The 16,806-nt window shown below is 46.2% G+C and overlaps 2 protein-coding genes across 3 annotated transcripts in view; both read right to left on the bottom strand.

Moving 5' to 3' along the window:
- LOC147241285 (uncharacterized) overlaps positions 1 to 12,603 on the bottom strand; it is a 42,334-nt gene extending 29,731 nt beyond the window's left edge. The window contains exons 1-10 of one of the 2 annotated variants that reach the window (XM_086192350.1): positions 12,587 to 12,603; positions 12,016 to 12,089; positions 9,920 to 10,115; positions 8,264 to 8,540; positions 5,184 to 5,255; positions 1,288 to 1,389; positions 1,102 to 1,212; positions 846 to 956; positions 514 to 624; positions 296 to 406 (exon numbers count right to left, since the gene is read on the bottom strand). In XM_086192350.1, coding sequence (XP_086048476.1) covers positions 296 to 406; positions 514 to 624; positions 846 to 956; positions 1,102 to 1,212; positions 1,288 to 1,389; positions 5,184 to 5,255; positions 8,264 to 8,540; positions 9,920 to 9,969 — 945 coding nt within the window. In that variant the 5' untranslated portion in view covers positions 9,970 to 10,115; positions 12,016 to 12,089; positions 12,587 to 12,603. Of the gene's footprint in view, positions 1 to 295; positions 407 to 513; positions 625 to 845; positions 957 to 1,101; positions 1,213 to 1,287; positions 1,390 to 5,183; positions 5,256 to 8,263; positions 8,541 to 9,919; positions 12,553 to 12,586 lie in introns of those variants that run through there. The other variant, XM_086192351.1, reaches the window with a different exon arrangement.
- A 246-nt stretch (positions 12,604 to 12,849) lies between these two features.
- Positions 12,850 to 16,806, bottom strand: part of LOC147241284 (LIM zinc-binding domain-containing Nebulette-like) — a 17,391-nt gene continuing 13,434 nt past the window's right edge. The window contains exons 3-4 of the mRNA XM_086192353.1: positions 16,420 to 16,504; positions 12,850 to 13,199 (exon numbers count right to left, since the gene is read on the bottom strand). Of these exons, the coding sequence (XP_086048479.1) occupies positions 12,990 to 13,199; positions 16,420 to 16,504 (295 nt within the window). The 3' untranslated portion in view covers positions 12,850 to 12,989. The remainder of the gene's footprint in view (positions 13,200 to 16,419; positions 16,505 to 16,806) is intronic.

The raw sequence follows: 16,806 nt of genomic DNA, 5'->3' as shown, positions 1-16,806 counted from the left end.
CTTGTATCATTACTGGAGGAAATGTGATTTATGTGATCCAAGTTGGACAAAAAAGTGGTAAACTGGCAAAGCAAAAACCTCAAACCAGTACTGAAGCCAGTTTTATTGAACTGGGAGAAAGACCCATTTTAACCAGCTGTTAGAGGCTGTATTGCCCCCTAGTGTAAAGGAGGCCAACATGCACCTGCCCGTTTACGCATATTGAGACAACAGAGGTCCGACTGAACTGATGGAGCCGTTACTATGGCAACTACAGCAGCTGTAGACCCTTTGAGTGTGGACAGTGAGTCGGTACCTCGCTCTGCAGCGCCGACACCTCCAGGGCGTGTTGTATTTCTGGAGTATCAGGAAGCTGCGAGTACAGCGACACAGATGCTTTCCTCTTCCCGTCCTCCTTGTACTTTTTCTAAAACAGGTCACATGACAGACCTTCATGATGACCCTGAGGCGTGTTCACGCCCCCCGTGGAGTCAGCTAATGAGACAGCGGTGTGGTGTTGGTGCGTTTGTCTACCTCGCTCTGGAACTTGTGGACGGTCTTGGCGAGCTGCGTCTCAGTGGTTTCAGGAAGCTGTGAGTAGAGGCTGCTGCTCATCTCCTTCTTCCCTTCCTCCTTGTACTTGTTCTGGGGGGCAAGGAGACTCACTGGCTCAGGCGCTGTCCAGCCCCTCCATCTCTCCATCCCTCCATCCACCCATTCTTCTACCCCTCCCTCCACCTCTCCATCCACCCATTCTTCTACCCCTCCCTCAATCCCTCCCTCCCTCAAAATCCCTCCCTCCATCCACCCATTCCTCCCTCCATCCATCCATTCCTCCCTCCACCTCTCCATCCCTCCCTCCTCACCTCACTCAGCATCTCTGTCAGTTCTTTAACAAACTGGGTCTCGGAGGTTTCAGGCATCACAGAGTAAAGAGACGAGGAGATTTCTGTCTTCATGTTTCCTTTGTATTTAATCTGAAAAACAAACAAACAAACAAACAAACAAACACCAGTCAGAGCTCCACCACAGGAGAACCACAGCTGGCTGATATTTAGCAGGTATGATGTCATATGTCAAATGTCACACATACAGGAGGCGTCCTGTGTGCGATGCACGTACCTGACTCAGCAGCTCGGAGGCCTCTCTGGCGTGCTGCGTCTCCGGCGTCTCCGGCAGGATGGAGTAAAGAGAAACCGCTGCCTCCTTCTTCCCCTCCTCCTTGTACTTGGACTACACACAGAAACCTTCAGGTGAGTCGGTCAGTATAGAGAAGAGCATCATCTTCATGTATGGGCGCGCTCACACCTCAGATATAACGGCGCTGATGTTCTTGGCGTGGATGACCTCGGCTCCAGGAACAAACAGACTCTGACCCTTCATCTTCTCAAAGTCCTCCTTGTACTTCACCTGCGGGGACGAGACACCTGAAGGTTGAACATCAACAACGTACCAGACGACAACCTGGAGAGTTTAAACTGACATTTTTAAGACAGTTTAGCTGCTGTTAGCCATCAGTCTCGGTTAGCTTCAAACTAAACATACGTGGCTGGTTCTTCCTGCAGTCTGGAGTCACACAGAAGTGATGAAGGAATGAAAATCGTCTTAGTCGATTATTATTTATTAAAACAAAATAACTGGCGCTAATCTATAACGCAAATCACATTTAAAAATGTAAGAAGACAACAATACAACAACGGACAGCCCAGTGGAGCAGTGGTCCTCCCTGTGGCCCCCAGCAAGAAGGTTGTGGGTGGAGCCCCGGCTGCAGCACGGGGTCTTTCTGGGTGAGTCTCCATGTTCTCCCTGTTCCTGCTGGGTTCTCTCTGGTACTCCAGCTTCCTCCACAGTCCAAAGACATCAAGAGGGACCAGGTTAATCCAGACTCTAAATTGACCGTAGGCGTGGCTGGGAGAGCCAATGGTTGTCTGTCTCTATGTGTTGGCCCTGCCATGGACTGGTGACCTGTCCAGGGGGAAGGCTGCTGGGATAGGCTCCACCCCCACCACCCTGAACAGGAGAAGAGGGGGAACATGGAGGGAGGGATGATGGATGGATGAATGGATTGAAGGATGAATGATGGATGAATGGATGGATAGATGGAAGGATGAATGGATTGAAGGATGAATGATGGATGGATGATGGATGGATGGAGGAATGGATGGAAGGATGAATGGATGGATGGATGATGGACGGATGGATGATGGATGGATGGATGGATGGATGGATGATGGATGGATGGATGATGGATGTATGGATGGATGATGGATGGATGGATGATGGATGGATGATGGATGGATGGATGGATGGATGATGGATGGATGGATGGATGGATGGATGGATGATGGATGGATGGATGGATGATGATGGATGGATGGATGGATGGATGATGGATGGATGGATGGATGGATGGATGGATGATGGATGGATGGATGGATGGATGGATGATGGATGGATGATGGATGGATGGATGGATGATGGATGGTGGATGGATGATGGATGGATGATGGTTGATGGATGGATGATGGATGGATGGATGGATGGATGATGGATGGATGGATGGATGGATGATGGATGGATGGATGATGGATGGATGGATGATGGATGGATGGATGATGGATGATGGTTGATGGATGATGGATGGATGGATGGATGATGGATGGATGGATGGATGATGGATGGATAATGAATGGATGATGGATGGATGATGGATGATGGATGGATGGATGATGGATGGATGGATGGTGGATGGATGGATGGATGGATGGATGGATGATGGATGATGGTTGATGGATGATGGATGGATGGATGGATGATGGATGGATGGATGGATGATGGATGGATAATGAATGGATGATGGATGGATGATGGATGGATGATGGATGGATGGATGGATGGATGATGGATGGATGAATGGATGATGGAGGGATGGATGGAAGGATGAATGGAAGGATGGATGATGGATGGATGATGGATGGATGATGGATGGATGATGGATGGATGGATGGATGATGGATGGATGAATGGATGATGGAGGGATGGATGGAAGGATGAATGGAAGGATGGATGATGAATGGATGATGGAGGGATGGATGGAAGGATGAATGGAAGGATGGATGATGGATGGATGATGGATGGATGATGGATGGATGGATGGATGGATGATGGATGGATGAATGGATGATGGAGGGATGGATGGAAGGATGAATGGAAGGATGGATGATGAATGGATGATGGAGGGATGGATGGAAGGATGAATGGAAGGATGGATGATGGATGGATGATGGATGGATGATGGATGGATGGATGGATGGATGATGGATGGATGAATGGATGATGGAGGGATGGATGGAAGGATGAATGGAAGGATGGATGATGAATGGATGATGGAGGGATGGATGGAAGGATGAATGGAAGGATGGATGATGGATGGATGATGGATGATGGATGGATGATGGATGGATGATGGATGGATGGATGGATGATGGATGGATGATGGATGGATGATGGATGGATGATGGATGGATGATGGTTGGATGATGGATGGATGATGGATGGATGATGGATGGATGATGGATGGATGATGGATGGATGATGGTTGGATGATGGATGGATGATGGATGGATGATGGATGGATGGATGGATGATGGTTGGATGATGGATGGATGATGGATGGATGATGGATGGATGATGGATGGATGATGGATGATGGTTGGATGATGGTTGGATGATGGATGGATGATGGATGGATGATGGATGGATGGATGGATGATGGTTGGATGATGGATGGATGATGGATGGATGATGGATGGATGATGGATGGATGATGGATGGAATACTACAACGATACCAAAACAGATGTATAATTCAAACAAGAAGCAAGTCTGGCAGTAAAGAGCAGCAATCAGCGCATGGATGGTGGGAAGTGTAGTTGTTTGATATTCAACAAACTTGAGCTTCTCCAGCAGCAGACACCATCCTCCTGCTGGAGAGAAGACGGCTGCACGGGTAAACAAAGAAAAAGGGTTTTCCTTGGCTAAAAGTACCGTTTGATTTTATTCCTGGACACGTTCTGGCTTCAAGTGGATCAGTGCTTTATAGGACAGTCTTCTAAAGAGAAGTAAACAACACACAGGCAGATTTTTCTGGAACATCCCAGGAGGGAAACCAGATTAATCCATGGTACATGACAAGCTGCCGGGTCCAATGTGAGAGCGTACTCAGGTCTCAGTAAAGCCGTGTTTCTTCTCCATGTACCAGAGCTCAGCGTTAACATCTCCATGGTAACAGCCTGGCTGCAGGGTTGCAGTTCACCAAGAATTCTGAGTGATCTCAGCGACTCTGGGCGAGTGAGTCAAACTCAAATTCTCCTACAGAACACAAGTCTCTTGAATGTTCTGGACCCTCCTCCTGCAGCGGGACCATGACGTCTGAGGACATGTTAGTGGAGACATGCAAGCAGCAGCTGCAGGAAGAAGCGAGGATGATTTTATAAAGTGGGTTGACTAGCTGATGACTCACTCGGCTGCTGAGTTCGACACTCACCAGGGAATCTCAGCCTCCCACATCCCACAAAAGCCTTCACCATCACTCACTGCTTCACTGAGACATTTGATGATGCAAACAGGGATTTTTTTTTTTGAGTGTACATACATGTATATGCTTGTCACTGCATCTTTTGGGCTGGTTACCAATGGCAACGCTGAGCTCAGAGGCAGAGATGAAGGTAAACTTTAAAGCTTTCACTGTGAGACATACAGCAAATTTCATCATGTGGAGGAACATCATCCATTTGATGATTTTTGACTGAGCTATGCTAACACTTCCCATCCACTACCAGCCATTGTGCTAAGCTAACTAGCGTTAATCTCAGCTCCCTACAGAAGGGTCTCTAGCTTTTTGTCCGTCTCTAGGACAATGGACAATCGGAGCTCGTTCCTTAAAAGTTTGCGAGTTCCTTCAACAAAGCAGCCCTGTGAAACGCAGCCATTCACACTTTTGATCTGTAAATCGTGTATTTATGCCCATAAAATCAAGAGCAAGAAGACATCCAACATCCAGGTGGGTCACGACAGTTCCAGCTCCAGGAGGAAGAGGATGAAGGGTTGTGGACTTGATTGTTAGGCTTTAACCCCAGAAACCAGACTGGACTGAACCTGAGCCCATCTGAACCAAACAAGAACCCTGAAACTGTTTGAACTTACGTCACTGGCGAGCAAGCTGCATCTCCTGTTGAACGCTGGGTCTGGCAGTGGAGGCCTCGCGTCAGTGGACGCCTGAAAAACAACAACGACCCAACTTGATCTGCATGTTTGTGAAGCGGAGAAACAAGTCTGACTTTATTAAGATGCAAATCCCCTCCATGAGGGAGGTTGTTTGAACTGGGGTTTCTTTGTCCATCAGCAGGATTATGCAAAAACTATGAGGCAGAATTTCATGAAACCTTGAGGAGGGTGTCTGCTAAGAACATCTACTGGGACTCAAGGATGACCTGAAATAATCTTGGGGTGGGGGTCAAGGGTCGCTGTGAGGGGGCACACATCATGGAGGCATACAATCCTGTGGGATTTCTAGGTTTCTATTTTGTCACCATATTGAATTACATTCTATGTCATCAGTTTTATGCCAAAGACAGTTGGTAGTTATTGTTTGGACAGACATGAGCCACTCGAGGACGAACACTGGTATCTACAGGACAGGTGAACCGCCAGTAACGATACTCAGACAGAACCTGCAAGTCATCTTTGCTAATTCATTCACTCGTAATCCTTCGCTCCTCTCAGCAGGCGCGATTCTGCCTCAAAACCTCACTATCAAAGGCTAATAATGGCACATTTCCATTTCTAGTCCCACTAATCTTCTCTAAGCTCTTATAAAAACCTGCAGTGCCAGGCGACGCCCCATGCCAGGGTCAATACAAAGACGCTGCCAGAGGGGCATGGTGGTGATGGGGGGGGGGGGGGGGTTCATCAAAGGAAAGTGGTCCTCACGGTGGCCCCCCAGCAAGAAGGTTGTGGGTGGAGCACAGGGTCTTTCTGGGTGAGTCTCCATGTTCTCCCTGTTCCTGCTGGGTTCTCTCTGGTACTCCAGCTTCCTCCACAGTCCAAAGACATCAAGAGGGACCAGGTTAATCCAGACTCTAAATTGACCGTAGGCGTGGCTGGGAGAGCCAGTGGTTGTCTGTCTAAAATGGATGGATGTTTAGCAGGACTGGTTAATACATGTGTGTGAAGTTTGATAACCAGCTCCTCTTCCTTTGAAATATATATATTTTTAATACATTTATGATATATGATATATGACTTGATGAACTCTGGGCCTGAATAAAATCACAAGGCTCAACCTGCTGTCTGTCAGCCAGGTGTTCGTTGTCATAGTAATGGTTTAGTTTCCATGGTGTTTGCCTCACCTGTCATGCTGAGAAATGATGATGTCACCAAGATCTTCTAGATGTCAAACATAATCACTTCATCATTTGATCCTTTTTGTGTGACAATAATCAGTTTAAGAATTCTTGAGTTGTGGCCAAAAATGTGTCTTGTGACATCACTGTGACCTTTCACCCTAAATCCTGAGCGCTTCACCCCTGAGTCCACGTGGCGACCTGACAACAACACCTCACTTCCACGGACCTCTGGAGCTGTAATTCTGCTCAGACACTTGGAGTCCCATCCGTTCACGGTGGAGTGTGAAGCTCCTCCTCCGCACCAGCACGTCCCTGTACTTCAGCGACAGACATCAATAGACCATAAACAGTGCTCAAGCCAAAACAAGCCAAGAGACTAGCAGCGAGCTACCAGGCTAACGCTATCCCTGAAACGTTCACGCAGATATTCACATCCTGAGTTTATCATTGGTCGGTGTTGCTGAGAGGAAAATCGAAACAGTTGGTGGGATGAACACTGAGCGAATCATTGCGCCGAGGAGGCGGGGAGATCAGGAGACGTCGAGGAAGAGTGACAAAACTTCTCAGACATTCATTAAGTTTGGACTAAAACTGCTGGACAGAAAAGTTCCTTTTAGAAACTCCTAAAGAACAGAAGAGGAGGAAATGCAAATCCTACAGATGAGATCTGAAAACTGCTGAGACGGAGAACCTTCTCAGAAAAGTTGTACTTTGTCTGAAGAGCATGACAAATCTGAAGATAACAAAATAATTAACCATGTGGAAGGAAGAATATTCATCCAACTGAAGGAGGACGATTGGAGGACGTTTGAATCACGAAACAAGGGTTGACTCAATGGTTTTCACCCCCGCGACCCTTAACAGGATAAGGGGAAGAAAATGGATGGATGGAGGGATGATGGATGGATGATGGAGGGATGGATGGATGGAGGGATGATGGAGGGATGGATGGATGAGGGATGGATGGAGGGATGGATGGATGGATGGATGAGGGATGGATGGAGGGATGATGGAGGGATGGATGGATGGATGAGGGATGGATGGAGGGATGATGGAGGGATGGATGGATGGATGGATGAGGGATGGATGGAGGGATGATGGAGGGATGGATGGATGGATGGATGAGGGATGGATGGATGGAGGGATGGATGGATGGATGGATGAGGGATGGATGGAGGGATGGATGGATGGATGGATGAGGGATGGATGGAGGGATGATGGAGGGATGGATGGATGGATGAGGGATGGATGGAGGGATGATGGAGGGATGGATGGATGGATGAGGGATGGATGGAGGGATGATGGATGGATGGATGAGGGATGGATGGAGGGATGATGGAGGGATGATGGAGGGATGGATGAGGGATGGATGGAGGGATGGATGGATGGATGGATGAGGGATGGATGGAGGGATGATGGAGGGATGGATGAGGGATGGATGGAGGGATGGATGGATGGATGGATGAGGGATGGATGGAGGGATGATGGAGGGATGATGGAGGGATGGATGAGGGATGGATGGAGGGATGGATGGATGGATGGATGAGGGATGGATGGAGGGATGATGGAGGGATGGATGAGGGATGGATGGAGGGATGGATGGATGGATGGATGAGGGATGGATGGAGGGATGATGGAGGGATGGATGGAAGAACTTTTCATTTTAAACCTCAAGCGTCAACCCTGATCAATCCTCAATTCTGTGTATTGGTTCTTACTTGGAATCAAACTCTGATTCCCAGCCGTTTCAGTCATGTGATCATGGCCCGATCGTTTGGGTCGTCCCTGCGCGCGGTGGCGGTTTCGCTCTGGCGATAACAAACTAGTAATTTGAGTTCAGACCAAACAGTCCTGTGGATCATCTCAATGTTTCCTCACCTCTGACTCCCAGGCTCCCAACAGCGTTTTCCCTTTCTCCTCCTCTTCCTCCTCGTCAGGCTCCACCTCCTCTGTCGTTCCGTCAGTCTCAACACTCTCCGTATCCTCTTTCTCGCTCCCTTCTGTCGTCTCAATAGCGGAGGTGGAGGTGGTCACCGTGGTTACCACCGTCTCTTGGAAAGACTCCACCTTCCTGCCCTCCACTGACATGACCCCGTCCTGATCTTCCTCCACCTCTGGAAAAAACAAGGCCTCCTCTTCCTCCATACCGTCACCTCTGAGGACAAGAAACATTCTTGTAACCGTTCTATTCTAGAGAACATTGATTAATAAGAAAACGGTATTTTTGTAGTCGAAAAGGAAGTTAGCATGTCAGTGATGAGGTATTTTTGTAGTCCAACAGAGAGTTAGCATGTCAGTGATGAGGTATTTTTGTAGTCCAACAGGAAGTTAGCATGTCAGTGATGAGGTATTTTTGTAGTCCAACAGGAAGTTAGCATGTCAGTGATGAGGTATTTTTGTAGTCCAACAGGAAGTTAGCATGTCAGTGATGAGGTATTTTTGTAGTCCAACAGACAGTTAGCATGTCAGTGATGAGGTATTTTTGTAGTCCAACAGGAAGTTAGCATGTCAGTGATGAGGTATTTTTGTAGTCCAACAGACAGTTAGCATGTCAGTGATGAGGTATTTTTGTAGTCCAACAGAGAGTTAGCATGTCAGTGATGAGGTATTTTTGTAGTCCAACAGGAAGTTAGCATGTCAGTGATGAGGTATTTTTGTAGTCCAACAGGAAGTCAGCATTTCCGTGGTTCCCTCTACCTAAAGCCAAAGGGATTGTTCCATGTGATTTTGGATTATCGCAGACCAGCTGGAGGGATTCAATCTCCACGCTGACCTGGGCCAGTCTGAACCGGTTGATGCGGACGGGAAAAGGGACGTCTGGAGTCCCTTGGTGGAATGTTGACTTTAGCTAAGCAGCTGAAGATGTGACATCCCGCGTCCTTCATCAAAGTCACCATGTCAGGGTCAAGGTCATCCTCTCAGTCGCGATGTATTCGCCATCTAGTCCGACTCCACCGTGTCTTCAACACTGTCACTATCAGTGGACCCTTCTCCTGTTACCTACCCAAGCATCCTGTAGCGCCCCCATGTTGCACTCACCTTGCTCAGTTGATGTTGCTGTTTGTTCTGGTGTTTGTCAGCTTTAATCAGGCTCTCCTTCTCTACGCCGGAGCTCGTTTTTACTTCTTTTGTGATTTTCTCTATCAGCTTCTTCTAGTGTGGCATTTGCTGTTGAATGTCCTGATAAGGCACCTTCAAAAATTTCAGCCTCTCACTTAAGCGCTAAATAAGAGAGCGTTCTCGTCTGACTGTCTCCCACGACCGCCGACCGTCATCTGAATGTCGCTTCATCAGGGACTTCTTATCACCTTTAACTTCCACATTTAGCCCTCTACTCAGGACCTTATCACCAATGTGCCCTTCATGCCAGTGCCAGCGTTGGGCACAGGGTGTGTGTGTGTGTGTGTGTGCGTGTGTGTGTGTCTGAAGGTGATGGGGTTTGTGTCGTATACTGGAAGGAATGTCACACACTCACATATACACACACCTTTCATGTCTTCTCATTTCATGTCTGTGAGATAACATTAAACTCACATGCTGCCATCTTCCTGAGCCGTAGGCAGACTCTGGCATTTCATGGCCATGTGGGTCCTCGATGTGCCAAACTCAAAGGGAGTGGCAGCAGGTCACCTGGCGGTGCGATCAGGGTGTCAGATGGCGGTTGAGGTAAACAGGACGTTGACCTGATCGAGCAGATCTGATCTCCATCTGCTGCTACGCTGCACAAACGCTGACAACGATTCACCCACACACAAAGTTTTACATGATTATGTCATGGCGTTCTTGAGATCTCGCAAAAAATGTTTGATTTTGTGTGTAAAAAAAATGAATTAAAATCAATGGCTGGAAAAAATACTGTTGTTTTGCAACATCCTGTGGAAGTATGTGTATCTTTCTCCTCCTCGCCTCCTCCAGGGCTGTGGAGAAGCACCGACCCCCTGTGTCTTCCTGAAATAAAACTTAATTTACGTTTCTCTCCTCTTCCTCTCCTGATTGTCTGTCGGTGAAACAGAAATACCGCATCCTCACCTGTGAGTCCAGCACTCCTCCTCCAGCTGTCCTGGCCAGCCAGCCTCCACGCTAGAAAAGGCATCTCTGGAGGAGGGAACCTACGCAGGAAGTTTTCATCCTCTAGAAAATTTCATCCGCGCCACTTTTGTAACAGCAATGAAGGTCAAGCACAGCCCAGTGTGATGTGACCGTTAATAACAGAATAACAGACTTCAACAACCAAAACTGACTACATTCATCAATAAATAGATGACCAAGGGTCTCGTAAGTGCACTAAAGCTGGTATTTAAATAATGTAGGCTAATAATAATAATAATAATAATAATAATATTCAATAAATCAATTGTTCAAATGTGGAACAAAGTCACATCTATTTTATTTTATTTCTACTTATATAAGTTTCACTCATTTCCTCATTTATCTATTTATTTATTTTCTTTGGCAAAAAAGCTTCTCTAATTATTGTCTACTTACATTTGTTTTCATTTACATGTTTGTTTTTATCGATTTATTTGATCTTTTAAGTTTCCAAAGAGCCGCTGATCACATGACCCCTGCGGCAGGGTTGTAAATGAATGGGCTCTGACTATAACCTGGAAAACTTTCATCACATCACTTAGGTGATGAAACAAAGTTTACTATTTCAGCAGGTGGGCGGGGCCTCAGTGACTCCTTAGCAACACGGATGTTAGCTAGTTCTTGTTCAGTCGGCAAACTAGCGTGAGCTGGCATTGTTCAGACTTCACCAGGATTCATGTTGTTTTATTTGTTTTGTCAGATTTAGCCACTCCTCCTAAAACTATCAGAAAGGAATGCTGACCTCTGACCCCTCTGTCTCTCGTGGGTGTTGATGGTTTTCCAGAGGGGTTCACTTCCTTGCGTATTGTTGATTTTATATCTGTGTGTTCTTAAATTTCTGTTTCTGACATGCAGGGGTGTGCTGAAATGTTCACAAGTCCTTTGACTCTTCGCTGACGATTCAGAACAGTAAAACCTGGTTCTGAGTCTTTGAGTGCTCATTCAGTTTTTGACATCTAATTAGTAGTAGTAGTAGAAAAAGAAGAAGAAGAAGAAGAAGAAGAAGAAGAAGAAGAAGAAGAAGAAGAAGAAGAAGAAGAAGAAGAAGAAGAAGAAGAAGAAGAGCCATCTTGAGAAGCCATCAGAGGGAGATGGGAGGACTCTGACACGGGAAAAATACCTGGAGGATTTCTGGAACGTCACGTTCTAACGGCCCTCTTTAGACTCTGCGATCTGTGCTGGATTGTTCTCCCTGATCTCTCTCCTCCCACTCATCTTCCTCCTACATTCCCACTCTTCCTCCCACCATACCTCCTCTCTCATCGGCAGGTCAACCTTGAAATGAGCGGCGTCACATAATAAAGTGGTGTGGGCTGTTAAATGTCACAACCTTTCAGAGAGCCACAGTGTGTGTGCATGCAAATGAGGCGAGAGACTCGGAGGTGTATTAACTCGGCCAAATAACTCGATCACTCGCTCCGTTAAACAAAGGGATAGAGAGACTGAACGTCAACGACGGAGGAAAACAAACAGATATTCGTTGACCTGTTGTTCCTGCCCCAAGGTTCAGGATCACAGCATAGAGGTGACTTACTACACACCTGCTGGAGGGGCGGAGCCTGGGCTGAGGAGGAAGCAAATCAATCCTGGGTCAGACGAGTCAAAGTGCCACCTGCTGGACACAGGAAGTAACATGCATGTTTCTTTACACTTTGATGTCCTCCTACTGGAGTTCTATCTGCTGTTGCTTCTTGAATCTAGTTTGAGCCAATGAGATCTGAAAAGCCCTGTTTACAGAAATACTACTATATTATATATTTAGAGTTTTCATGTGTATTTTTTATCAGTATGACTTTTCCACACCTGTGATGCAAATGTCCATGATCATGATGTTGATGTTCTCTGAAGAGTCTGTTTACACATGAAAAATGAAGCTAGAAATCCACTCTAAATAGACCAGTGTGTAATGACCTGACATCAATGATAAACCACCTGTCAGAATCAACATAAAGGATCCGAAATGAGCCTCATTTACTCCAATATTCAGGGATTTACGAAGCAAATTTCCAAAACTTTCTCCCTTGATTTCATTTACAGGCTGAGAAATGTTGTTTTCTAATAGGAAGTAAAAGTGGAATGCAAAAAACAGACAACAGGAGGGCAACACGCTACCTGAAAATCACCGGAGGGTCACGTCTGGAAAACCTGAGTACACACTTTATCTCACTCTCACACACACACACACACACACACACACACACACACACAGAAATGTAAATTAAAGATACATTTTAGTGACTTAAAGATGAAAATTTGATCCAGGTCACAAAGTTTCAGACTTCCTGAATTCAGTAAATACAGAAATCAACTTACAGTCGCTGGTTTCACAAAAGTTCCTCTTCAGACAAACAGCGTCCATCATCGATGCTGGACATCTTCTTGGTGTCGGCTGTACAAATGTGTGTGTGTGTGTGTGCATGTGTGTTTGTTTGTGTGTGTGTTTATGTGCGCGTGCGTGTCAGACTGCTCACTGACAAAATACACCCCCAACACATTTCACTTCCAACACACACATTCAGATGGAAAACAAATATGAATAAAGTGTGTGTATGTGTGTGTGCGTGCATGCGCGTGTGTGTGTGTGTGTGTGTGTGTGTGCATGTGTGTGTGTGCATACGTTACTGATCTGCTCCTGAGTCCGTCTGAGTCTCTGCATCTCTGGTGTGTCTGACACAATGCTGAAGCCTCGACCTTTACTCTCCTCAAAGTCTTTCTTATACTTCACCTGCAGAAGAAGAAGAAGACAAAGAAGATGATGAAGGAGAAGAAGAAGAAGAAGATGATGAAGGAGAGAGATGAGGGCATATTTTATCCTGAAGATCATAAATCAGTGACAGCTGGGGAGACGAGGAAGGTAGATGGCATGACAGTCGTTACTGTTGATGGAGTTCTTCCTGGTGATGATGCTGACAGAGTTGACATGGAAGAGTCGGGGGAGGGGGTCCCTAAAGGTTTGTGACCACCTTTATGAAGGTGGCGGTGAATGACTAATGAGTTAGAACATTACATCAAAACGAGAGCTCTGGTACAGGCAGTCAGGATATTGATGGATGTTGAGAGGCACTGGCTCGGTCAACGACCATATTTGGTGGAGTTACCGGGTAGAAAAGTGTATTTGCAGACTTTTTTTAATGAGCTTTGCTAATGGGCTACAGCCACTTCCTTGTGCTAAGCTAACTAGTGTGGGTCTCAGCCCGTTAACGCAGCTAGATGAAAGACAGCTTAATGGATTTGGAATGAGACTTAAATCAACCACTTTGATCAGAGAGGCGCCGCTCGTCTCAGTTTGACCTTCAGAGGAAACTGCAGCTCGTTCAGTGATGGCGTCCCTCTGGTGTCTATCGGTCGTCAGTAACAGCCTGTTAGCCCCCAAACAGAGTTACATAAGGCTGAAAACTGCAGAAATATAGTGGAGATGCTTGCAGTGTGTGTGTGTGTGTGTGTGTGTGTGTGTGTGTGTGTGTGTGTGTGTGTGTGTGTGTGTGTGCACTGTCATAGTCACTGCCCTCATTCTCACTACAAAGCAGATTAAACCCCCATTCATCAGTCGTGGGTTCCCTTCTGAGCTCATATGACGAGCTAACACACACACACACACACACACACACACACACACACACAGAGGAAATCAGCTGATTCACAGACACACTCACGCCCATGAAACGTGGAGACAACAAGAACAGAAGCATGAAAAGTGAAAACCATTAGGTACTTGGGCGGTGAACCTGAGGTGGTTCCTTGAGGGAACTTCAGAAGGATCAGATAGAGGGTGGATGAGGGACCTGGATGAGATCCCAATATCTCAAGATCCTCAGAAATCCTGCCTTCATGAACGTCAGGAGACATTAGAGGGATAACAACAGTCTCCACCAACTGTGGCTGAATCACGGCTGCCCCCAGATCAGTTTTACTCAGATTAATTTGTAATAAACAGATCAAAACAATGGAGATGAAACTGGATTCTGGACAGAAGACGCGTGAAGGAGGACCAGAGACCAGGGACGGAACAAATGAAGGCGTAAATCTCTGGTCCATAGATGACAAACTGGTCATAACTGGATCTTTGTGGGCACGCGCATACATAAACGCATCCACACACACATGCACACACGCAGACACACACACACACACACACACACACACACACACACACACACACACACACACACACACCATGACAAACAGCACGTCCTCTTCTGCAGACTGCTGAGTGGACATCTGTCCTTTTGTACTGCTGTCTGCCGGGCTGACACACACACAGACAAACACACACACACATACACATACACACACTGTAACTGTTTGTTCTCCCAGGTGTCCTTTACATCAGTTCCTCACTGCAGATTAGAGATGAGTAATCTGACTGGTATGGTCACCTGGATGTTGGATGTTGGTTGGTTCTGAGTAAGTGAGTCTGTAAGAAGGCAAGTTATTAGGCTGGTGAGTTGGTAGACAGGCAGGTAGAGAGGTAGATAGTATCTTTTCTACTTGCGTAGCTAGCTAGCAGGGTAGTTAGGTAGATAATTAGATATGAAGGTAGGGAGCGAGCGAGGTAAGTAGGTACATGTAGGTAGGTAGATATAAAGTATATATAGGTAGGCAACTATATAGGTAGATATATAGGTAGGTAGGTAGATATATGGGAAGGTAGGTAGGTAGATATATAGGTAGGTAGGTAGGTAGATATATGGGAAGGTAGGTAGGTAGATATATAGGTAGGTAGGTAGATATATAGGTAGGTAGGTAGGTAGATATATGGGAAGGTAGGTAGGTAGACATATAGGTAGGTAGGTAGATATATGGGTAGGTAGGTAGATATATGGGAAGGTAGGTAGGTAGATATATAGGTAGGTAGGTAGATATATGGGTAGGTAGGTAGATATATGGGTAGGTAGGTAGATATATGGGAAGGTAGGTAGGTAGATATATAGGTAGGTAGGTAGGTAGATATATAGGTAGGCAAATATATAGGTAGATATATAGGTAGGTAGGTAGATATACTATGGGTAGGTAGGTAGATATATGGGTAGGTAGGTAGGTAGACATATAGGTAGGTAGATAGATATACTATGGGTAGGAAGATAGATATGCTATAGGTAGGTAGCTAGGTAGATATATGGGTAGGTAAGTAGGTAGATATATGGGTAGGTAGCTAGGTAGATATACGGGTAGGTAGGTAGATATATAGGTAGCTAGGTAGATATATGGGTAGGTAGCTAGGTAGATATACGGGTAGGTAAGTAGGTAGATATATGGGTAGGTAGCTAGGTAGATATATGGGTAGGTAGCTAGGTAGATATATGGGTAGGTAAGTAGGTAGATATATGGACAGATAGGTAGGTAGATATATGCGTAGGTAGGTAGATATATAGGTAGGTAGGTAGATATATGGGTAGGTAGGTAGGTAGATATATGGGTAGGTAGCTAGGTAGATATACGGGTAGGTAAGTAGGTAGATATATGGGTAGGTAGCTAGGTAGATATATGGGTAGGTAGGTAGGTAGGTAGATATATGGGTAGGTAGGTAGGTAGATATATGGGTAGGTAGGTAGGTAGATATATGGGTAGGTAGGGAAGTAGGTAGGTAGATATATGGGTAGGTAGGGAAGTAGGTAGGTAGATATATGGGTAGGTAGGTAGGTAGGTAGATATATGGGTAGGTAGGTAGGTAGATATATGGGTAGGTAGGTAGGTAGATATATGGGTAGGTAGGTAGGTAGATATATGGGTAGGTCGGTAGGTAGATATATGGGTAGGTCGGTAGGTAGGTAGATATATGGGTGGGTAGGTAGGTAGGTAGGTAGATATATGGGTAGCTGCTAGCTAAGTTCAGAGAGAGGCTGTTAGCACCACCTGCAACCTGCAGAGAGTGAGTGTGTGTGTGTGTGTGTGTGTGTGTGTGTGTGTGTGTGTGTGTGTGTGTGTGTGTGTGTGTGTGTGTTTACCTGGCTCTGGAGCTCGCTCTGCTGTCTCAGTCTCAGGTTCTCTGGCGTGTCGGCAACGATGGTGAACGACGTCTTGGGGTAATGTCTGCAGTGAGAGGAAGGCGTTGGTTAGCGTCACTACTGTGTGATCACATTTGATAAGAAGACTGACACATCGGGTCAATAACCACGAAGCTGGAGCAGGCCGGTGCCACTCAGCACCAGAGGGTGAGTCAGGATATGAGGACATGATTCCACTGACTTCCAGCTGACCACATCTGAAACTACCATGCAGCCGCAGACATGTCCACAATCAAGAAACCAAACAAGTGAAACAAAATGACTGGAGGATGTGGCAGTAACAAGAGCGGGATAAATGGACGGCAAAGTCCTGCTGCCTTGGGGCTA

Source organism: Aulostomus chinensis, chromosome 21 (assembly GCF_037954235.1).
Source record: "Aulostomus chinensis isolate RoL2024-O1b breed Wild chromosome 21, RoL_Achi_v1.0, whole genome shotgun sequence".
Classification (NCBI taxonomy): domain Eukaryota; kingdom Metazoa; phylum Chordata; class Actinopteri; order Syngnathiformes; family Aulostomidae; genus Aulostomus; species Aulostomus chinensis.
Note: the sequence above shows the minus strand (reverse complement) of the source record. Positions and strands in the feature narration are given on the sequence as shown.